The 17,712-nt window shown below is 54.8% G+C and overlaps 6 protein-coding genes across 6 annotated transcripts; 5 read left to right on the top strand and 1 right to left on the bottom strand.

Moving 5' to 3' along the window:
- Positions 1 to 32: 32 nt before the first annotated feature.
- AB675_2738 (uncharacterized protein) lies at positions 33 to 2,399 on the top strand (the record flags this gene model as incomplete). Its single annotated transcript, XM_018142732.1, has 1 exon — positions 33 to 2,399. One exon carries the CDS (start codon positions 33 to 35, stop codon positions 2,397 to 2,399), a length of 2,367 nt encoding a protein of 788 aa, XP_018005093.1.
- Positions 2,400 to 3,445: 1,046 nt separating this feature from the next.
- AB675_2737 (uncharacterized protein) lies at positions 3,446 to 6,704 on the top strand (the record flags this gene model as incomplete). Its single annotated transcript, XM_018142731.1, has 5 exons — positions 3,446 to 3,893; positions 3,974 to 5,058; positions 5,118 to 5,490; positions 5,536 to 5,850; positions 5,926 to 6,704. The coding sequence occupies 5 exons, from the start codon at positions 3,446 to 3,448 to the stop codon at positions 6,702 to 6,704; spliced, it is 3,000 nt and encodes a 999-aa protein (XP_018004864.1).
- A 1,671-nt stretch (positions 6,705 to 8,375) lies between these two features.
- On the top strand, positions 8,376 to 9,113 carry AB675_2736 (Ubiquitin-conjugating enzyme E2-16 kDa; the record flags this gene model as incomplete). Its single annotated transcript, XM_018142730.1, has 5 exons — positions 8,376 to 8,419; positions 8,555 to 8,600; positions 8,664 to 8,693; positions 8,740 to 8,923; positions 8,974 to 9,113. The coding sequence occupies 5 exons, from the start codon at positions 8,376 to 8,378 to the stop codon at positions 9,111 to 9,113; spliced, it is 444 nt and encodes a 147-aa protein (XP_018004940.1).
- A 1,153-nt stretch (positions 9,114 to 10,266) lies between these two features.
- AB675_2735 (Superoxide-generating NADPH oxidase heavy chain subunit A) lies at positions 10,267 to 12,323 on the top strand (the record flags this gene model as incomplete). Its single annotated transcript, XM_018142729.1, has 3 exons — positions 10,267 to 11,709; positions 11,762 to 11,962; positions 12,027 to 12,323. 3 exons carry the CDS (start codon positions 10,267 to 10,269, stop codon positions 12,321 to 12,323), a joined length of 1,941 nt encoding a protein of 646 aa, XP_018005311.1.
- A 770-nt stretch (positions 12,324 to 13,093) lies between these two features.
- AB675_2734 (uncharacterized protein) lies at positions 13,094 to 14,352 on the top strand (the record flags this gene model as incomplete). The annotated part of the gene is made up of 2 exons (XM_018142728.1): positions 13,094 to 13,462; positions 13,537 to 14,352. 2 exons carry the CDS (start codon positions 13,094 to 13,096, stop codon positions 14,350 to 14,352), a joined length of 1,185 nt encoding a protein of 394 aa, XP_018004792.1.
- Positions 14,353 to 15,903: 1,551 nt separating this feature from the next.
- Positions 15,904 to 17,151, bottom strand: AB675_2733 (UDP-N-acetylglucosamine transporter; the record flags this gene model as incomplete). The annotated part of the gene is made up of 1 exon (XM_018142727.1): positions 15,904 to 17,151. One exon carries the CDS (start codon positions 17,149 to 17,151, stop codon positions 15,904 to 15,906), a length of 1,248 nt encoding a protein of 415 aa, XP_018005163.1.
- Between the last annotated feature and the right edge of the window lie 561 nt (positions 17,152 to 17,712).

Raw genomic sequence — 17,712 nt, 5'->3', positions numbered from 1 at the left:
TTACCTGGCTAAGAGCGCATTGTGGTTGAAGTATGTCAGGCGACGGGGCCGCAGACAAGGGAGGGTTGCCGAAAGATCCTCCTAGTTCGAGCACATCAGATCAGACAAAGGCCAGAGAGCCCTCACCCTTGCGCGCTTCACGAAGCTCTTCTTCCATTCCCACCGTCTCGAGGTCACGAAAGAATAGCTCGGAATTTAGTCCAACAAGAAACACCGCTTTGAGCGGTACGCTCTCCACGATTCCATCGGCTGCCGCTGTGCAGCGTGCCTTGTCGGCGCAAAGACCTGTGCTTACCCCCGGAGGAGCAGATGGTGCAACAGACACTTCGCGCGTCGACAAGACGTCAAAGCCGACCAGCTCACCATCCTGGCCGGGATCACCAAGACTGAAGTCACCTCCGCCGCCCGCCTCAGGAGCGCGTCATCCTCCCCAGCAGAAACGTAATGAGGCGGATCAAATGGCTTCCAACACTTCACTCAAACGTCAATCGGTCCCAGCGGCCGAAAGCAGCTCTACCCCGCAGGCGTCCGATGCACCGAAGGACCCAGCAACCGGACAGTCTACGTTGAGACCTCCTGGACGTGGCGCCAGCGTGCCTGCAGGGGCCCTTGAAACGGTTGCGGAAGGCAGTGTGCCATCCACCTCGTTCATGGGCTCTGTAGGCAAATCCCAGCAGGAAGGGAAGGGCGGCCCGGGCGAACCGGGTCCCGGTCAAAACGGACCCTCGTCTTCGGAGCAGAAGTCAACGTCAAACAAGCCAGCAGATGACGCACGGGCGCGATCCACGAGCACATCCAAAGTGACATCAAATTTGGCCAAACGCTCGCTAACAAACTTGACTACTGCGAAGCCGAAGCCGCCAGATCCGCCACGCACAATGACCGTCGAAACAGAACCTGTCGTCACTAATACACAAATCCTGGGCCCTGATCGATATCTCAGTGGGCGTGACGGTAGTGGCAGCATTCGCACCAAGCCTAGTAATGAGACCATAAGGCCAAAGAAGGAGAAGAAGAAAACCCGAAAGACACCTTCGGTCCACGCAGTGACAGGGAGTTCGAAAGCTGACATCTTCGAGGCCAAGGTGGCGAGTGCAGTGGATGAAGCAGACACGTCTGACTCGGACGAAACCTTTGTCTACGAGTCAAATCCACCGGACAGCAGGTCTCATAGGCATCATTCTCGGACGCCGAGTGGTACTTCTCTGGCCAGCACAGAGCCCCGAAACCGTCATGGCTTACGTTCTGGAAGCCACGCGGTGGGGCAGAAGAAGAGCATGAAGTTCTCCAATAGCGGTTTTAACAACCAATTCGACGATGACGAGGATGGAAGTGGTCGAGGCAGTCTTCGCAACCCTTCGACACACCGTCATCACCACATCGGAAGGCATGGCAAGACCGGCCACAATTCTATCCTCGACTCCAACTCGCCGTTCAGTCAAGCCAGCAAAAGTAATTCACCTCGAGCAGCAACTGCGAACGTCGCACGTTCGTCTCGGCCTAATAGTCCCAGGTTGCAGAACGGGCGAAGTCCGCTCAGTCCGAAGAAAAGCGACCCATTCGACATGTATGACAACATGGCTGACGACGAGCGAACACCTCTGATGGGCAATGGGTCTGGCTCTGTTCGTGTCAATCGCACCCGGCACAGTCGCCGCATCCACGGCTCCGGCCTGCGTAACAGCGAGTATTACGAGGACAACGAACGCACGTTGTGCACTCGTTTGAGCAGCTGTGTTATCCTCGGCATCATAGGTCTCATTCTTGCCGTTGGAGTTGTGACATTCGTGGTTGGGCTTAATCAGCCTCTCCTCGATGTTAAGGTTCGACATATGCAAAACATACTAGTGTCTGAGCAAGAGCTAATGCTCGATCTGCACGTGGACGCGGTAAACACAAACATCTTCGCGATCTCAGTCAGTGTACTGGACATCAACTTGTTTGCAGAGAGCAACTACACCAGCCCGTCAGCAGACCCTGAGAGAAGGAAAGGACTGCGGTGGGCTCGTCGAGCATGGGGCGGATCTTCATGGCCTTGGCCCTCTCCCACAGATGGCGTCGACGAGGGCACAGACCCGATAGATGAACCCGAGCTGGGATCACAAAAGATCCTCCTCGGACCCGTGGCGGAATTTGATTCCCCGCTGTCGTTCGATGCTTCACCGTTGCGACGCCGACGATCGGGCTCTGTGGGCGAGATCCGGCTAGCAAACCCGGGTAATACGACGGTCGACAGAACTGAGCAGTGGGAAAGAGTCATTCAACACGAGTTCAATCTCATCCTTCGCGGCGTGATCAAGTATCAACTGCCGCTGACCTCGAAGATGCGATCTGTTAAGATTTCTAGTAAGGCGAAGGTGTCACCGAGTGGTGATGGCGACGAGGATGATACGGCATGAAGCAACGACCATAATGAATTTCCTTTGTCAATTGCATTACTCAAGATACCCGGTTGAGTGATAAAGCAAGAGGCTTTGAGCGCAAGCATCCAGCATGACTACGGCTGTGGGAGGCACAACGTGTCGTTGGCATCAGGTTGGGATTACCATAGGCGGTCATGGCTGAAAAGCCTTAAGAGCATTGAACTTAGAGGCGGTGCCTTCTTTCTATAGCAAAATATATGCTCCCACACCACGTGCTACACAGTGTGGCGAGGCGCAGTCCTTGCGACCGCTCTCTGAGGTCTCAGTACTGGAAGTGCAACATGATTGTGTTTTCGCATTTCTCTCTACCAACGATTTATAGATCTCAATTTTACTAGGCGGACAAAGCCTGGTACCAGCAAGAGCACGTGGCGATGATGCCCAACGCTGATGATGTCCTCGTCGAACTGCCTCGGTGTTCTACTGGTTCAGTACCTAGTCAGGTCAAGGGATACGTATGTTCCGGGCCACGACTGCAACATGAGCTGAACTTGCCCTGCCGTGTCTTGCAGCAGTGCCATTAGTATTATTGTACAACGCATACATGGGAAGTACAGCATGTACGCCTGGTACTGGTGGCTGTAGTGTACCTGCCTAGTCCCAGTCAGCAGACAGCGAACCATGCACGCCAGCGAATTATGTGAGCAAGAAGAGAGATCCAGCCATTCGCTTTTCCCACGCCTGCTGCAGTCAACGCCCAACCCAATCCCAGTCTGGAGTCCTCTTCCGTATCCCAGTCCTCCTCAGCTTTTCCCACTTGCTGCGGGATTTCTTCTTCGCAGCCTGAGGTTCCTCCTGCTACGTTTTGTTCTTCTCGCCTGTGCCTGTGTTGGCAAGTGTGAGAGATCGAAATCTGGACTGTGAACAATCGCGAGCCGTACCGGCACCCAGCAGGCCACCCAAAAACGTGCCCCGCCACCACCCGCGTGCCCCTCCCGCACATCAGGCTGGCATATCAGATTGTCGCCTCTCACACCCTCAAGCAATATTGTCGCAGGTTATTCGGTCTCTAATCCAGCGCAATGGCGTCAGTCTATCGCGACCGCGACTACGATAGCAGAACCGTTATATCATCTCGAGGAAGAGACGACCGTGATCGTGATCGTGGCAATGTGACCGTCAAGCGATACATCGTCAAAGACGACGACACTCGATCATCCTACGGAAGAAGCAGCTTTGTGCCTGAGAGAGCAGGCGAACGGGTGGAAGAGACCCGCATCATCCGCCGTGAAGAGATCGATGAGCCGCGAAGAGAGCCGAGGCGCGACGACACTCGCTACTCGACCGAAGAACTGGTCATAAAGAGAGAGCACGACGATGTGCGACGCGACCGAGACGACTATCGGCGCCCCGTCGAGCGCAGTTCCGACCAAGAAATTGTCATCAGGCGCACAGAGAGCGATGACCATCGTGGTGATCTGCAAGTCAGCCGCATTGGTGACGACCGGCGAGACCTAGCTACAGAGACTTGTACGACCGGGACCGCGATATCCAGCGCTACAGCAAGACCACTGATTACTACGCTCCTGCACCGCAACCTCAGGTCATAGTCATCAAGCAAGATCCCGTCATTATCCGTGAACGCTACAGAGATGATGACTACGATGTGCGCCGACGAGAGATAGACGAGGAGAAATCCATCGTCCGAAGAAAAGAGCCGCCCAAGGAGGAAGAGTACTTCTATGAGAAGAAGATCCGTGAGCGCATTGACGATCGTTCGCGTTCCCGCTCACGCGACCGTGACGACTGGCGTGACAAGAGAGTCATGAGGCGAGATATCAGTCCCCATGACTCAGTCTCCCAAGTCGGAGGCCGTCGCAGCCACCGTGACCGCGATTACAGCAGCGATGACAGCATGGTCTACGTCAAACGTACCAGGGAAGTCGACGTTAGCCGCAGTCCAAGCCCTGATCGCAGAAAGAATCTGGCTGCTGGCGCAATTGCCGGCATTGGTGCTGCAGAACTCCTTCGCAACCACAAGAAAAAGGAAGACCGTGCAGTCTCCCACGGTGCAGGCCGTCTTGGACGTGACGTTGGCGCCGGCTTAGTCGGTGCTGTCGCTGCAGAAGGCATCAGCCGTGCTCGCTCAGCGTACAGAAGTCGGAGTCGCCGTCGTCGGTCTCGATCCCGCTCAAGCTCCTCTGACGACAGACGAAGCCGCAGACAGAGCCGGAGCAGGAGCCGTAGCCGATCGCAGTCGAGATCTCGACTCAAGAATCTCGGACTCCTGGGTCTCGGTGCCGCTGGTCTTGCTGCAGCTGCAGTGGTGGCCACAAAGAAGATGAAGCAGAACAACGAAGACAAGGCTGATGAGAATCGTGGTCGCAGTCAGTCGCGTGTGCGAACTGATCGAGTCGAGACAATCGAAGAGCTCGCCAATGATCCGACAGCCGAAGACGCCCGCAATCCCAAACATCGCAACAAGCGCATGGCTGAAGCAGGTGTTGCAGGCGCAGCTCTGACGGCCTTGATCGACCGTGCTCGTAGCAAGTCTCGTGGGCGCGATCGCTCTCGATCTCGGGTCAGGCAGGCAGCTCCGGTTGTTGCTGCAGGCCTGGGCAGTGCTGCTCTTGCTGGCTTGTATGAGCGCAACAAGGCTAAGAAGGAAGCTGAAGTCATTCGCAAAGAGGAAAAAGTAGCCGTGCGGGAACGCTCCCGAAGCCGCAACCGATCTGACTACTACGATCAGGGCAGGGACGCTGCTTCAGTGACCCAAACCTCATCGAATATGGCGACGGTCCGATGCACGGCAACAACTACGGACCTGATTACTATGGTCGCAACCTACCTCAAGAGAATTTCTATGCCAATCAGACCGCTGTCGTGCCGGCGCCAGGTCAATCTCCGGGTGCTCCAGCACAATACGCTCAGCGGGATCTAAGTCCTGAATACAGCAATAGACGCAGCAGATCTCGAAGCAGAAGTACTTCACCCGGCGATCGTCGGCGCAGCAGTCGGCGCCGTGCTGCTGATGCGGCTGCAGCTGCGGGTGGAGGTGCCGCCGCAGCATCGGCATACGAAAGAAGCAAGGCAGAGAAGAGAGCCAGAAAAGAAGCGAAGAGACGTGGTGAGTGTCTCTCACAGCCTGTGAGATCCAAGCTAACAGTCACAGAACGTGAAGGCTACGCAGACCAATATGAAGATCCCTACAACGCCCCACAGCAAGGCTATCAGCCTCCGGTCGACCCATATGCCCCAAATGCTCAGCAGCCTTATTATCAGCAGCCGGGAGCGTTCCCGCCTCCGCCTGGCGCTGAGCAGTACGCCCAACCAGGCGCGTTCCCACCTCCTCCTCCTGGTGGTCCTCCCATGCCGCCACCTCCTGGCGCACCTGGCTACGAGCCTTACGCTTATGGTGCGAACCCAAATGCGCCGACTCGAGGGGCAGACAATGTGAGTGTGCCATTGCAGAATTCCATCCCAGATGGTACGTCGTTGTACCTCACCTTTCCTTCATTCCTGTGACTCGAGAGTGTGACATCAGCAAGCTGACAGGGCGCAGGTGTAAACACTTCTCGTAGCATGAACGACACCATACCTCCTCCGCCTCCCGGCCCGCCACCTGCAGGACCTCCCATCATCAACGTCGATCCTCCAGCAGCTGGCTACATTCCTCCCACAGAAATCTACAACTCTCCAACCGTTGACCGTAACCTCGACGCATCGCTGCCAGCAGAAAGCAGCAGTCGTCCACGTGCAGTGTCCCAACCTCCGCCCACTAATGGCCACCGCAAGTCCGTCCAATTCGCCGCCAAGGATGACATCCAAGGCATTCCGTCCTCCGATGCTTCGATCCCAGATCACGACGGCCACCATCATCGGCGGCGACGAAAGGACCGTGGCTACGAAGCAGGCGAGGACACTGACACGCCTACTGACGAAGCCTCTCGTCGCGGTGCCGCAGCAGGCGGGGCAGCGGCAGCGGCGAACCTCGATCCGGTCGAGGACTACGCCTCCAAACGCCGACATCATCGCCGTCGCCGCAGCCATGATCCCTCCTCTGGCTCGTCGTCGTCTCGTCGGGAGCGCGACCGTGACCCGGCCTCCGACCCCAAAGGCAAGACTGCCGAGCGGAGCAACACTGGCGACGGAAACGATAGCGATGCTACAGTAGACCTACCGGCTCGCTTCGACGAAAAGGGCCAGAAGAAGGCGGAGAGAGGTGAAGATCCACTTGCGGACAAGTTTGAGGATATCATCAGTGGGAAGGGTGCAGCGGGCAAGGTTTTCGGGAATTTCATGGACGGGCTGTTTGGGCCGGAGGGGAGGAAGCGGCGGTAGAGGACAGTAGAATAGTAACGATTTCACGATTCGATATGACGGCTCACGGCTTTGGGCGTTGTTTCCTTGGATTCTAAGCACGATGGACGGACAGACAAGCAGACAGCATGTAATGAATCGATGCATCTCATTGGTGACATCGGCGCTGGGACTTTCTGCTTGAGAGTGACTGCTGCTGCTACTGCTGCTCCCCACGCGCCATCGGAGGGAAGACGATGATGTTCTGCTGAGTATGTGAAGCGAACAATGACTCGAGTAGATTGAGAGGCAGACGACGAGACTTTATCGTCACCTTCACATAAGTCCATTGTTCGAACAGTGGGCGCAACCAAGCAGCTAGTAGGACCTGATGACACGATGTTCGAATGAAGACCGATGCAGCTGATTGGGAGATATCAACTGCAGGGAAGAATACTTGTGATGTATATTCACATTGAGGACCAGATTTGACCTTGTCAGCCGGTTCTGCGAATGACCTGACGAGCTCATCATCCGGTCTTGTTAATGCCTGGCAGAGCTTGTCAACCGGTCGAAGTCGTGTCCCTGACTTCGACTGCAGCTGCATCTGAGATTCTGCGCTCTCCGAGGAAGGGAAGGAGCGCACGAGCAATATGCAGTAAGCACTATGAGACTTCTAGATGAGAGGCAGGCGGTTGAGCTGAAGCAGTACCATCCGCGGGTGGCAGCAGTCCTATATTTCAGCTTGCCATCAGTTGGTCTGGTTCGATTATGGGTCAGATATACTACAGTTGTTCGAGGGTCTACTTCCACGACTCAAGCACCGCCGTCGATCTCGAGGGATAGCATCGTGCCGTATCAACGTCCGGCGGGCACCTTCTGCCAGTGGTACAGCATGACTGTCAAGACGAAAATTCGTATCGAGAGAGGACTGCCCTTCCTTGTCATGCTCGGAGAGCCACAACGAGCTCTGCAAGTTGCGACCTTCTCTGCTCACGTTTGTGCCTCTATCCATGGAAATCAGGTGCATCTCTGTCGGCCATGAGGCGCCCACGTAGACGTGCACCAGTAACTTGCGGATAGTTGAGCTTGAACAACAGTCCCAGAATGCTATGATGCTGGGTGCTATCAGCCATTAAGAGCCCATACCACTTAGTTGTGACGACAAATCGGGCATGCAGCGCGGACCACTGACGGCCTGAGGCAGACAACGCCAGCTCAAAGTACTGTGACATACGAAGGAGAGATTAGTCGGGCGCTGTAGATATCGCGAAATGTGGCGAAAGTGAAAGACGGTGGTGGTGATGATTGTTAGGCTGTTACTAAGCTGAACTGCCTGAGGTGAGTTGGGGCTGTTAGGCGGCATGGGCGAGGGTTTTGCCGCCTCCGATGGTGACTTCTTGTCATTCGCATTGGAAAATGAGGGCAGAACGTCAAAGAAGGAACCTTGGACTTTCCTCGCTTCAACTGACACATCACTTACGGTTTTACCTACTGCAAACTACCATCTTGCAAACCTCATCGTCTTATCGCAACTCGATACATATTTCCCATCGACCACATCGCCATTTCCATCCCACTTGTATGCTTCCCGTCGCCTCCGTCATCAGTTTGTAGACACTGACTCAGTACACAGCCCACCTCGCAGTTCCGTCTGCGTGACCACATTCGAGCCACCACAAAACAACTTCTCCCACTCCATAATACCTCACAATGGCGCTTAAGCGTATCAACAAGGAGTTGACAGACCTCGGCCGGTGAGTTGCGCCCTCCATACTCTTTGCTGGCTGGTCGAGGATGATATCACTGCATCCGGTGCACTGGTGTCGACCGCTCGAACGATAACGGAGGGTTTGATCCAAACAAAACAAGAGCTGACAAAACATCTGCAGTGATCCTCCTTCATCATGCTCAGCCGGCCCTATGGGCGATGATCTGGTATGTGCTTGCGACGGCAAGATCCCGACGTGAGGCTGGACACGGACTAACACTCTATTACAGTTCCACTGGCAAGCTACTATCATGGGCCCCGTAAGTACCGTGTCGCTCGCCAACAAGCAATGCTAACATATGCCAGGGCGATTCTCCATTTCAAGGCGGCGTCTTCTTCCTTGCCATCCACTTCCCGACAGACTATCCCTTCAAGCCACCAAAGGTCAACTTCACCACACGTATCTATCACCCCAACATCAATAGCAATGGAAGCATCTGTCTCGACATTCTGAGAGACCAATGGTCACCAGCGCTCACAATATCAAAAGGTATGCTCAGTCCGCGCCACGTGCCCGTGATTACTCGCTAACCGCCGCAGTCCTTCTGTCCATCTGTTCCATGCTCACCGATCCAAACCCCGACGACCCACTGGTGCCTGAGATCGCTCATGTCTACAAAACCGATCGGGCCCGCTACGAGGCTACTGCTAGAGAATGGACGCGGAAGTTTGCTATCTAGGGAGATGGCCAGAAAGCGTACGAGGCTAGTTGAAGGGAGAGATGCGAGGCGCTGAGACCACGAATCCGCGACAATCCAACGTGGTGCAGCGGTCTGTCATAAGCACTTATTCTCACTCGCACACGACCGAGTCGCTTTAGGATGGCTGAGATTGATCATGGACATGGGCTTCTCTTGCAATCGGGACGGGATGGGCTAGAACGACCTTTTACGATGCATCATATTACGGGAGTGCAGTTAGGGAAACTATTGCTCTAGACAGAGCCCAACTCATGCTCAACTGCAGATCTTTCGCAGAGTTCCTTCGAGGCTATCTGCCGTGTTTGTCCCGCGACCCCTCCGTTGCGTCCTTCGTCACGTGATCAGCGTTTGTTCGGGGCGGAGAGCCCAGGCCCATGCGGCTCATGCAATGAAATGAGCAAGCACTTCCGACTCATCATGAAAACACGAGACTCGATTTTGTTCTACGCAACATTGTTGTACAACTCCGACCGAGTCCGTCAAACGCCCGGCGCATCCCTACGCAGATCCCACCTTGAAACACAGTAGAGTTTTACGGTCCTTCGAGAGGCTCAGCGTTAACCTCAGCAAAACTGAAACGCGCGGCTGCAGGCTTGCCCCCCTGGATTGGTCTTCGAGTGTCGCAGTCACCCCTTTCCTGCTGTCCACCCATCAAATCATGTCCACCTCGCAGACTGATCAGACCCGGAGGCTTCCATTCTCGTCTGGTTCCTCAGCGTCTCGGAATATTGCCTACTATTCCACTCGCTGGCCCGATACCCTTGGCTCCTCCCCGCTGCAGTGTCGCCGCAACCCCTTCAATGCACACTCCCCCACCACACCCAGACCAGCGCGGTAGGATGGCGGGCAAGGTAGGTGAAAAGATTCTCGAAGAAGACCTCAACTCGAGAGCCCTGCTACTGCTTCCTACTGCTTCTCATTGCTTGTGATCACAGACGCTGGTACCACACGTTCCTCTCGAAAGCTGCTTGTGCATCACCGCGTTGATAATAACTCCACCGAGAAGCCCTCGCTTCCGTTTCAGCACTCATAGTGTATCAGATCTAACGAGCCTGACACCACTCGCGCGGCCAAGCACGTCTCGCTTGACGAGCCTGTGATCACGACACGACTCCATTTCCCGCCAGCCACTATGTCTTCTAGTCCTCCGCCATATACAGACATTGTGCATACGGACTGGGAGCCGCAACCACTCGTGCCCAAGCCACTGCACATCCGTCCACGATATACGCCGCCGCTGGTTCGGTCCAACACGACATCACACAATAATGCGCCGGTCCATTATATAGATAATATCAACAAATCACCTCTGTCGAGGTCGCTGCGCGGGTCGCCAAACTCGTCCATCTCACAGCTTTCCACCATGTCCGAACGATCGAGGTCCACGCCGCTGATGCGGATGTTGCTATCGGGGGAGGTCAGTGGAGAGGCACCAAGGGATCTCAGCTACAAAGAAAGATTCAACAGATGGATGGTCAACGAGGGTTCGCGGCGCGTGGTGGTCACTGTTTTCATACTGGTGCACTGCATGATCTTTGCGTTTGGATTCATGAACTACCAACTCAAGGACAACCTGACAAATGCAAGAGGAACGTTCGGCATCACATACCCTATCGCTCGCTCGGCGGCGCTGTGTCTACACTTCGACGTGGCTTGTATTCTCCTTCCAGTCTGTCGGACACTCATCTCGTTGGCTCGACAGACGCCTCTCAACGGCATTATTCCCTTCGACAAGAACATCACCTTTCATAAATTGATCGGCATTGCGATCGTTTTCTTCACGTGGGTGCATACCATCGCCCACCTCAACAACATCGCCCAGCTCGCAGCGAAGAACAAGCTGGGCTTCGTGGGATTTCTCAAGGGCAATTTCTTGACCGGGCCCGGCTGGTCTGGGTGGGTCATGACCGTAGTCCTCATGGCTATGTTTGGCACGGCGCTCGAGGGACCTCGTCGCGCCAACTTCGAGCGGTTCTGGAACATGCATCATCTATTCATCGTTTTCTTCGTTTTCTGGTCGATCCATGGCGCCTTCTGCATGATCCCGGCAGACAACCAGCCGTTCTGCTTCGGCACGGGGGTGTTCTGGCAGTACTGGATGGTGGGCGGGTTTGCGTACCTCATGGAGCGAGTGTTGAGGGAGATTCGTGGACGGCATAAGACATATGTCAGCAAGGTCATTCAGCATCCTTCGAACGTGGTTGAGATTCAGATCAAGAAGGACAAGACGCGGACTCGGGCTGGGCAGTATATCTTCTTGTGCTGTCCGGAGGTGTCGATATGGCAGTACCATCCTTTCACGCTTACGTCGGCGCCCGAGGAGGACTACATCTCCGTGCACGTCCGTATGGTTGGCAATTTCACCAAGGCTTTGGGCAAGGCTCTTGGTGTGGAGGACAAGAAGCCTGGGGACAAGAAGGATCGGTCAAAGGTCGTTTCGATGGCTCCGTTGACCGCAGGCAACAACAAGAACGACATGAAGCTTACCAAGCTGCTGCCTCGGGTCTATATCGATGGGCCTTTTGGGTCGGCATCGGAGGATGTCTTCAAGTTCGAGACTGCTCTGCTCGTCGGCGTAAGCGATCCAGCACCATTACTGATGAATGCAATGGCTAACACTTTCACAGGCCGGTATTGGTGTCACACCCTTCGCCTCAATCCTCAAGAGCATATGGTACCGCATGAGCAATGCATCAGCCAAGAAGACCCGTCTCCGCAAAGTCTACTTCTTTTGGGTCTGCCGTGACTTTGGCAGTCTGGAGTGGTTCAAGTCCCTCCTGCACGCCATCGAATCGCAGGACAAGTCACATGCTATTGAGATTCACGCCGTACGTGCCTGCCCCTGACCACTATCTTCGATGAAGTTCAAACGTACTAACATGCCAATCACAGTATCTGACAGCTAAAATCTCCGCGGCAGACGCCTCCAACATCATCCTCAACTCCGGTGAGACCGACGCCATCACGGGCCTGCGCACGCCGACGAATTTCGGCAGACCGAATTGGGACATGGTGTTCCGCGCGATCAGGAAGATACATTCGCCGGGCGAGTGTGGCGTCTTCTTTTGCGGCCCCAAGGGGTTGGGGAGTCAGTTGCATGTCAAGTGCAACATGTACACGCATGCTGGGGCCGGGGAGAAGGGGAAGGAGGGGGAGTATAAGTTCGTGTGGGGGAAGGAGAATTTCTAGGGGTAGGAAGGAGCGTGTGAGGGAGGGATTGCTGAGCAGGGAGGCTCGCTGCCCCGTGGCATATGAAGGTATGGGACACTTCTTCGTGGAGGGAGAAAAGCCTGAAACGCACATATGAGATGATAGATAGATACCACAGCGTTATGAACATGCTTTTCTAAGTGTCTGATCCTTCAATCTGTTCTTGATGTGGCAACATTACTTGGGGATCTGAAGGCAAACAACAACAGCGATGTGCTCAGCAGCAATGGAGCTCGTGCTGATGGTGGCACCATCAGTACTTGTGTAATCTAGGGCTACCGACAAGACCTCGTGCATGGATATTAGGCCGATGTTATGCGAATAGTGAATACCTCATGCCCAGTCAGTGAAGCGTTCGCCTCGGTCTGCCGCGGATCTCTACTTCGTTGATGAGTTATAAGTAGCCGTCTTGCCCACCACTTCATTCTCGTTTCTTTTCAATATCGCAAACAAGGGCAAAGCGATTGTCATGCCTTGATAGCAGCACCTGCTGCCTGGTGGGACGAGCAGCTGCGTACTACGGTGGTGTGATGGATTCCGGAACTCTGGCCCCCAAATCATGTATCTGCCGTGGACGAGCTAGTTTAAAGTCGCATGTAAACCACCCACAAGATAGACGGCGTCCAAACGCTAGAAAAGGTAGGTCCCTTCTGGCGAGGGTGCTCCATTGACATGCCACTGCAACGGATGCTGCAGTAAGGCACCGAGCAGCAGGACAAGGAGAGCCTTCTCCTCACCAGCATCATGAAATGTCAAAACTCGTTGGCCGACTCTACTCTTCTGTGCTCACACCCGTGCAGGCCATGTCGAGCTTCCTGTCGCGGCCTTCCACACCACTAGGACAGCTGTCTCTGTCCCGAGGTGACCTGCAGTCATGGGCTGTCCGTGGCCTCGTACTCTTCCTCTCCGTGTTCATCTACACCCACCTCGCGTCACCGCGGCCACGATCCCCAACATGGCCCATGTCCGTTGACGCGCTGAACAATGCTACATTCGGCTTCCAGCACATCTACGTGCTCAGCACTCGGGACAGCTTCCGGGATGGTCAGAGCATATACTTCTCCCTCCCCATCCATGACGGCGGTATCTTGAAGCCCCCCTCAACCCCGAGCCCGAGCGTCCTCGAAGCCACTTCCCTCAAAACCGACGCCAATGCCCCAAAGCGAAAAGCTCACACCGCTGTCATCAACAGCGTGCTCGAGCGCGGCTACCACACTGCCTCATCCTCGAAGACAAGACCGGCATCAATGCCCGCGCCCGCTCAGAATTGTACAGCATCTACCGCGCGCTCCGCGCCCGACCCCTTTTCGAAGACATGCAGATGTCCGACCTGCACAAACTCAAGAACTACTGGGACGAACCCGACACCATGATCCCCCGGGGCCCGCAACCAAACTATCTCCCTTACTTTCGCGCACCGCCCACGCCGTCTAAGGATGTAAGCATCGACGACTACGCTTTCGAACGACTCGTCACGGGCCCCAAGCTCGGCGGCGCAAAAGATTATACCACGGCCAACAACAAGTTACACATCGGCGAGTGGGACTTGATCTTCTTGGCGGACTGTCGCAACAGATTCGACGAGGAAGCACAGAAGAAGCTGCGCTCCGGCGCAAACAGGGAACGCACACCCTGGCGCCGTATTGATTGGGTGCCGGAGCGGGACATGACTACGGAGCTCTGGTACGCGGAGAAGACAGACGCAGATCGTGAAATCGAGCGGAAGATAAGGCAGCAGCAGCGGGATCACGGAACGAGCGGAAAAGATGGTGAAGAAGAGTTGTTGCACGAGCAAGGCCTAAGGCGCGTGGAAGGCATGGACGATGCGTGTTTGTTGGCCTACGCGGTGAGTCGGCGGGGTGCTGTGAAGCTGCAGAAATGGTTTGGGGCGAGTGATCCGGGGTTGGGGACAGCGGATCTGTTTGCGAGGTTTTGTGGTGGTGGGGATGGGGAGAATGTGTGTTTCGCATTGGGTGAAGGGGTTGTTAGGGAGAGGAAGGAGGGCTGAGCTGGGCTACGCCCAGTTGTTGTTACACTATCGGCATAAGCTAGCGGTTTGAAAAGAACATTCGAGGACAACAGCGCAGCTGGGTTCCTGCGCCAATATGCTCTTGCTTCGACTGCGGGTGCCGAGCGAGGATATCAGTTCTTCTGCCAGATTGCTTTGGAGACGACACTGCAGAGCCGGCGGTCGACTTCCGGCTTGCGGTGATTGAGTAGTGGGTTTTGTCTGCGTGGAACGAGATGACTTGAAGGGGGCATTCTTGTCAACCGGCTAGACGAAGCTGCTCACCCGGTCCAACCAACGCCACCAAGAAGTCGACTTCCTCAGCTCTGCCTGCCCAGCCTCCAAATTGCCGGGGCTCGACTCCGCTACACCTCAGCATCATCCAGATCTCTTCGGTGTCTTCGGGGCGCGAGGTGGCCCGCCGGGAAAGCAGGGTGCTGAAATCAGTTCCCGGGTGAAGCTGAAAGGCCGTTCGTGGTTTTTGGCGAAACGGCCCACATTTTGGGCTTGATCGAAATTTCCGGTTTCGAAAGGGCTATGGTGTTAGGGGCCACTCGGAGGGGTGAAGACTGAGCATGGTGGAAGACCTGGTAGGCTCTGCTGCCTCCTCCTGCTCTCCGGCGGTTGCCGCAGTCGTGGGCGCTGCAGCGGCAAAATTGTGCCAGTGGAGAGTTCTATATACTCGCGCTGTCACGTTTCCATGCGCGTTGCTGGCTCGATCGTGCAGGAGGAACAAGATCAAGATACCTGGTAATGAGAGGGCTTGTCATCCGGCTTGGCGAGGAGAATGTCAGCCGGTCTGCCCAAGTACCTCATCTCTCCGTTCTTGCCTTCGCCGTTGGGCCGATGCAGACGCTCCTGCCTCGTTGACTCCCGCTCGACGAGGAGAGTGCGTTTGAAGTAGTACGAGTTGGTTGCCCCTGCTAAGTGGGCCCGACAAGGACGATTCGAAGATGATCACCTCGTCATCCGGTTTGGCAAAGCTCCTAAGATATACTTGCAAGCTCACCCATATGTATATATATTTGTGTTCTATGGCTGTTGTACAGAGACCTCTTTCGTGTCTATGTATTGTCATCCGGTGTCCTGCTCCACCGAAGACGTTTTATTGATGTGGATCCGGCTGCATATTTACTGCACATCCGCACTACACTAGTATTCACCTCTTCTACAAATTCTGCCCTTCACGTCCGTCCGACAAGCCCGAGCGGATCATGGAGCACCGCGATTGTCGGCCACCATCAGACAGCCAGGAGCAAGCTCAACCTCGCCGCGTTCGGCTGGTCACGAAAGTAAGGACTGATTGATCGGTGTCATTGTTGCTGAAATTCGTGGGATCTATCTCTAAGTACATAGATCTACAGGTCTGCTCGCCAGAACACGGAAAAGCCCAAGAATGTCATAGAAACCCTCGGCGTCATTGTTGCCGCCACTGTGATAGCGCCTTCTGCGGAGGATGCCGCCTCCTGATTCATCTTGCCACAAGCCACCTTGGACGCCAAATCGTACAGTCATCAAGAAAAGGGATATTGTAGAAGTCGAGAAGTTACATCAGTCCACGTACCCCAGCTCATCGTAGACTTTCCTCTGCTGCTTCGTGTCCACAGGTCTGTCCTCCTGACTGCCCTCGCTCGCGTTTCCGTTCTCCACATCATCCCGGAAAGGTGTCTTCTCGGCGTCTTGCTGATCGTAATCCTGGACGTTGATCATTGGCATGGCTTCGTCGCTCTTAGCTTCTTCCATGTCCGTTGTCGCGGCCAATGCGGATGTTGAGGAGTTCTTGTCAGGTAAGCCGTACATGTATGTTGCAGTGAAGACCAGCGCGCTACCAATGAGGAAGTATATCGTGATGACGAAATCGAACACATATACCGAGACGATCGTCGAGAGGATGACGGATAGGGAAGTGGCGAAGCCTTTGAGGATGTTGTCGGCATATTTGATGACAAGTGCGACGATGAGACCCCCAGCAGCTTGGATGCAGATTGTGAGAACGGTCGTCATGCGATAGCCCTGGAAGAAGCCGAAATTCCGAATAGCCTGCCCATCCCATGCCAGTGTACCCGTGGCCGCAATGGCAAGGCAGCCAACAGAGAGCTGAATATTTCGGACCCACAGTGAAGTGCTGTGGGAATTGCTCGACGTTTTTAGTACCTTCTCGAAGTATACGCCGGCAAATCCTGAGCAAAGACAAGCAACAGCGACGGCTATGATGCCTATGGTATAGTTGCCTTGTTGAACGACCGTGGGTGCTGAAGAGGGAATTTGTACGCAAGCCACGCCGGTTGTGAGGATGAAGAGCGATAACCATTTGAAAGCCGATATCGATTGCCGGAGGAGTATGACGGCGAACAGGGCCGTAGCGAGGATCTTACATTGGTAGGTGACTTGGAAGGTAGCGGCATCGAGATTCTCAGCGGCGACAAATTGCAGATTGTTCTGTATAGTATAGAGGACGGCGGGAACGAGCAGCTTGAAGAAGCCCGACTTGACGCTGAAGACGTCGGAACAGAGTTGCGTGAGGCCGTAGGAAGTAGATGTTGTGGTCTCTTCGGACAGCAGTGGTAACGAAGGATCTTTTGGTTTGGTGTGTACTTGGTGGAGGTGCACGAGAATGCATATGATGCACTTTATGATTTCGGACATCACAACTGCGGTAGAGGCGAGGTACTGTGGTCCTGGCTGGATTCGGGAGTAGCGCATGGTAAGTACCAGTGCGGAGTTCTGGACGACGAGAACGACGAGCGAGACATATTTGGTCGGCAGACCTGCGATGGTCGCTGCTGTTGCTGGTCGCATGGTGAGTCGGACTGTTGGTTTTCCAAGGAAGGTAGACTTACGTTCGTCCATCATAAGGAAAATCAAAATGCAATGAGTGTCGGTGTTTGCGGGTGCGTGTAGCACATCAGGTCAGTGCGTCGAACGAATGTCAACTTCTTTGTACAGCAAGGGAAGCACAAAAAACGAGTGGACGAGCTGGTCAAGGCTCACGAACCAGGAAGGTGCGCATGCTGGGGAGCTGGGGAAGGCACATCAAATGAAAGAATGTCATATGCTATCCCTTGCTGTCATGTTGTGATTTGGGCGGATAGTCTCAGACTGACAGTTGACAGGAATGCTAGGGGAAGATACGTGATAATATCGTGATGCTCACCTGTCCACATAATATCTAGCCGTCCTTACTGGCGCCATGATTGGCATTTGCAACGCGAGAACTCTGTCGCGAGGCCTTTCCCGGATAGTGGGCTAGCAGGAGATGAAGTCTTTGGGGCGTAGACGTCGAAGAAGGCGTCCACATGTCCAAATTAGTTCTAGGTGGATACAGACCGGCAGGGGGGAGATTGACGCTGTATGGACTCG

Source organism: Cyphellophora attinorum (genome assembly GCF_001299255.1).
Source record: "Cyphellophora attinorum strain CBS 131958 chromosome Unknown Contig2, whole genome shotgun sequence".
Lineage (NCBI taxonomy): Eukaryota > Fungi > Ascomycota > Eurotiomycetes > Chaetothyriales > Cyphellophoraceae > Cyphellophora > Cyphellophora attinorum.
This window is presented reverse-complemented; position numbering and strand designations above follow the sequence as displayed.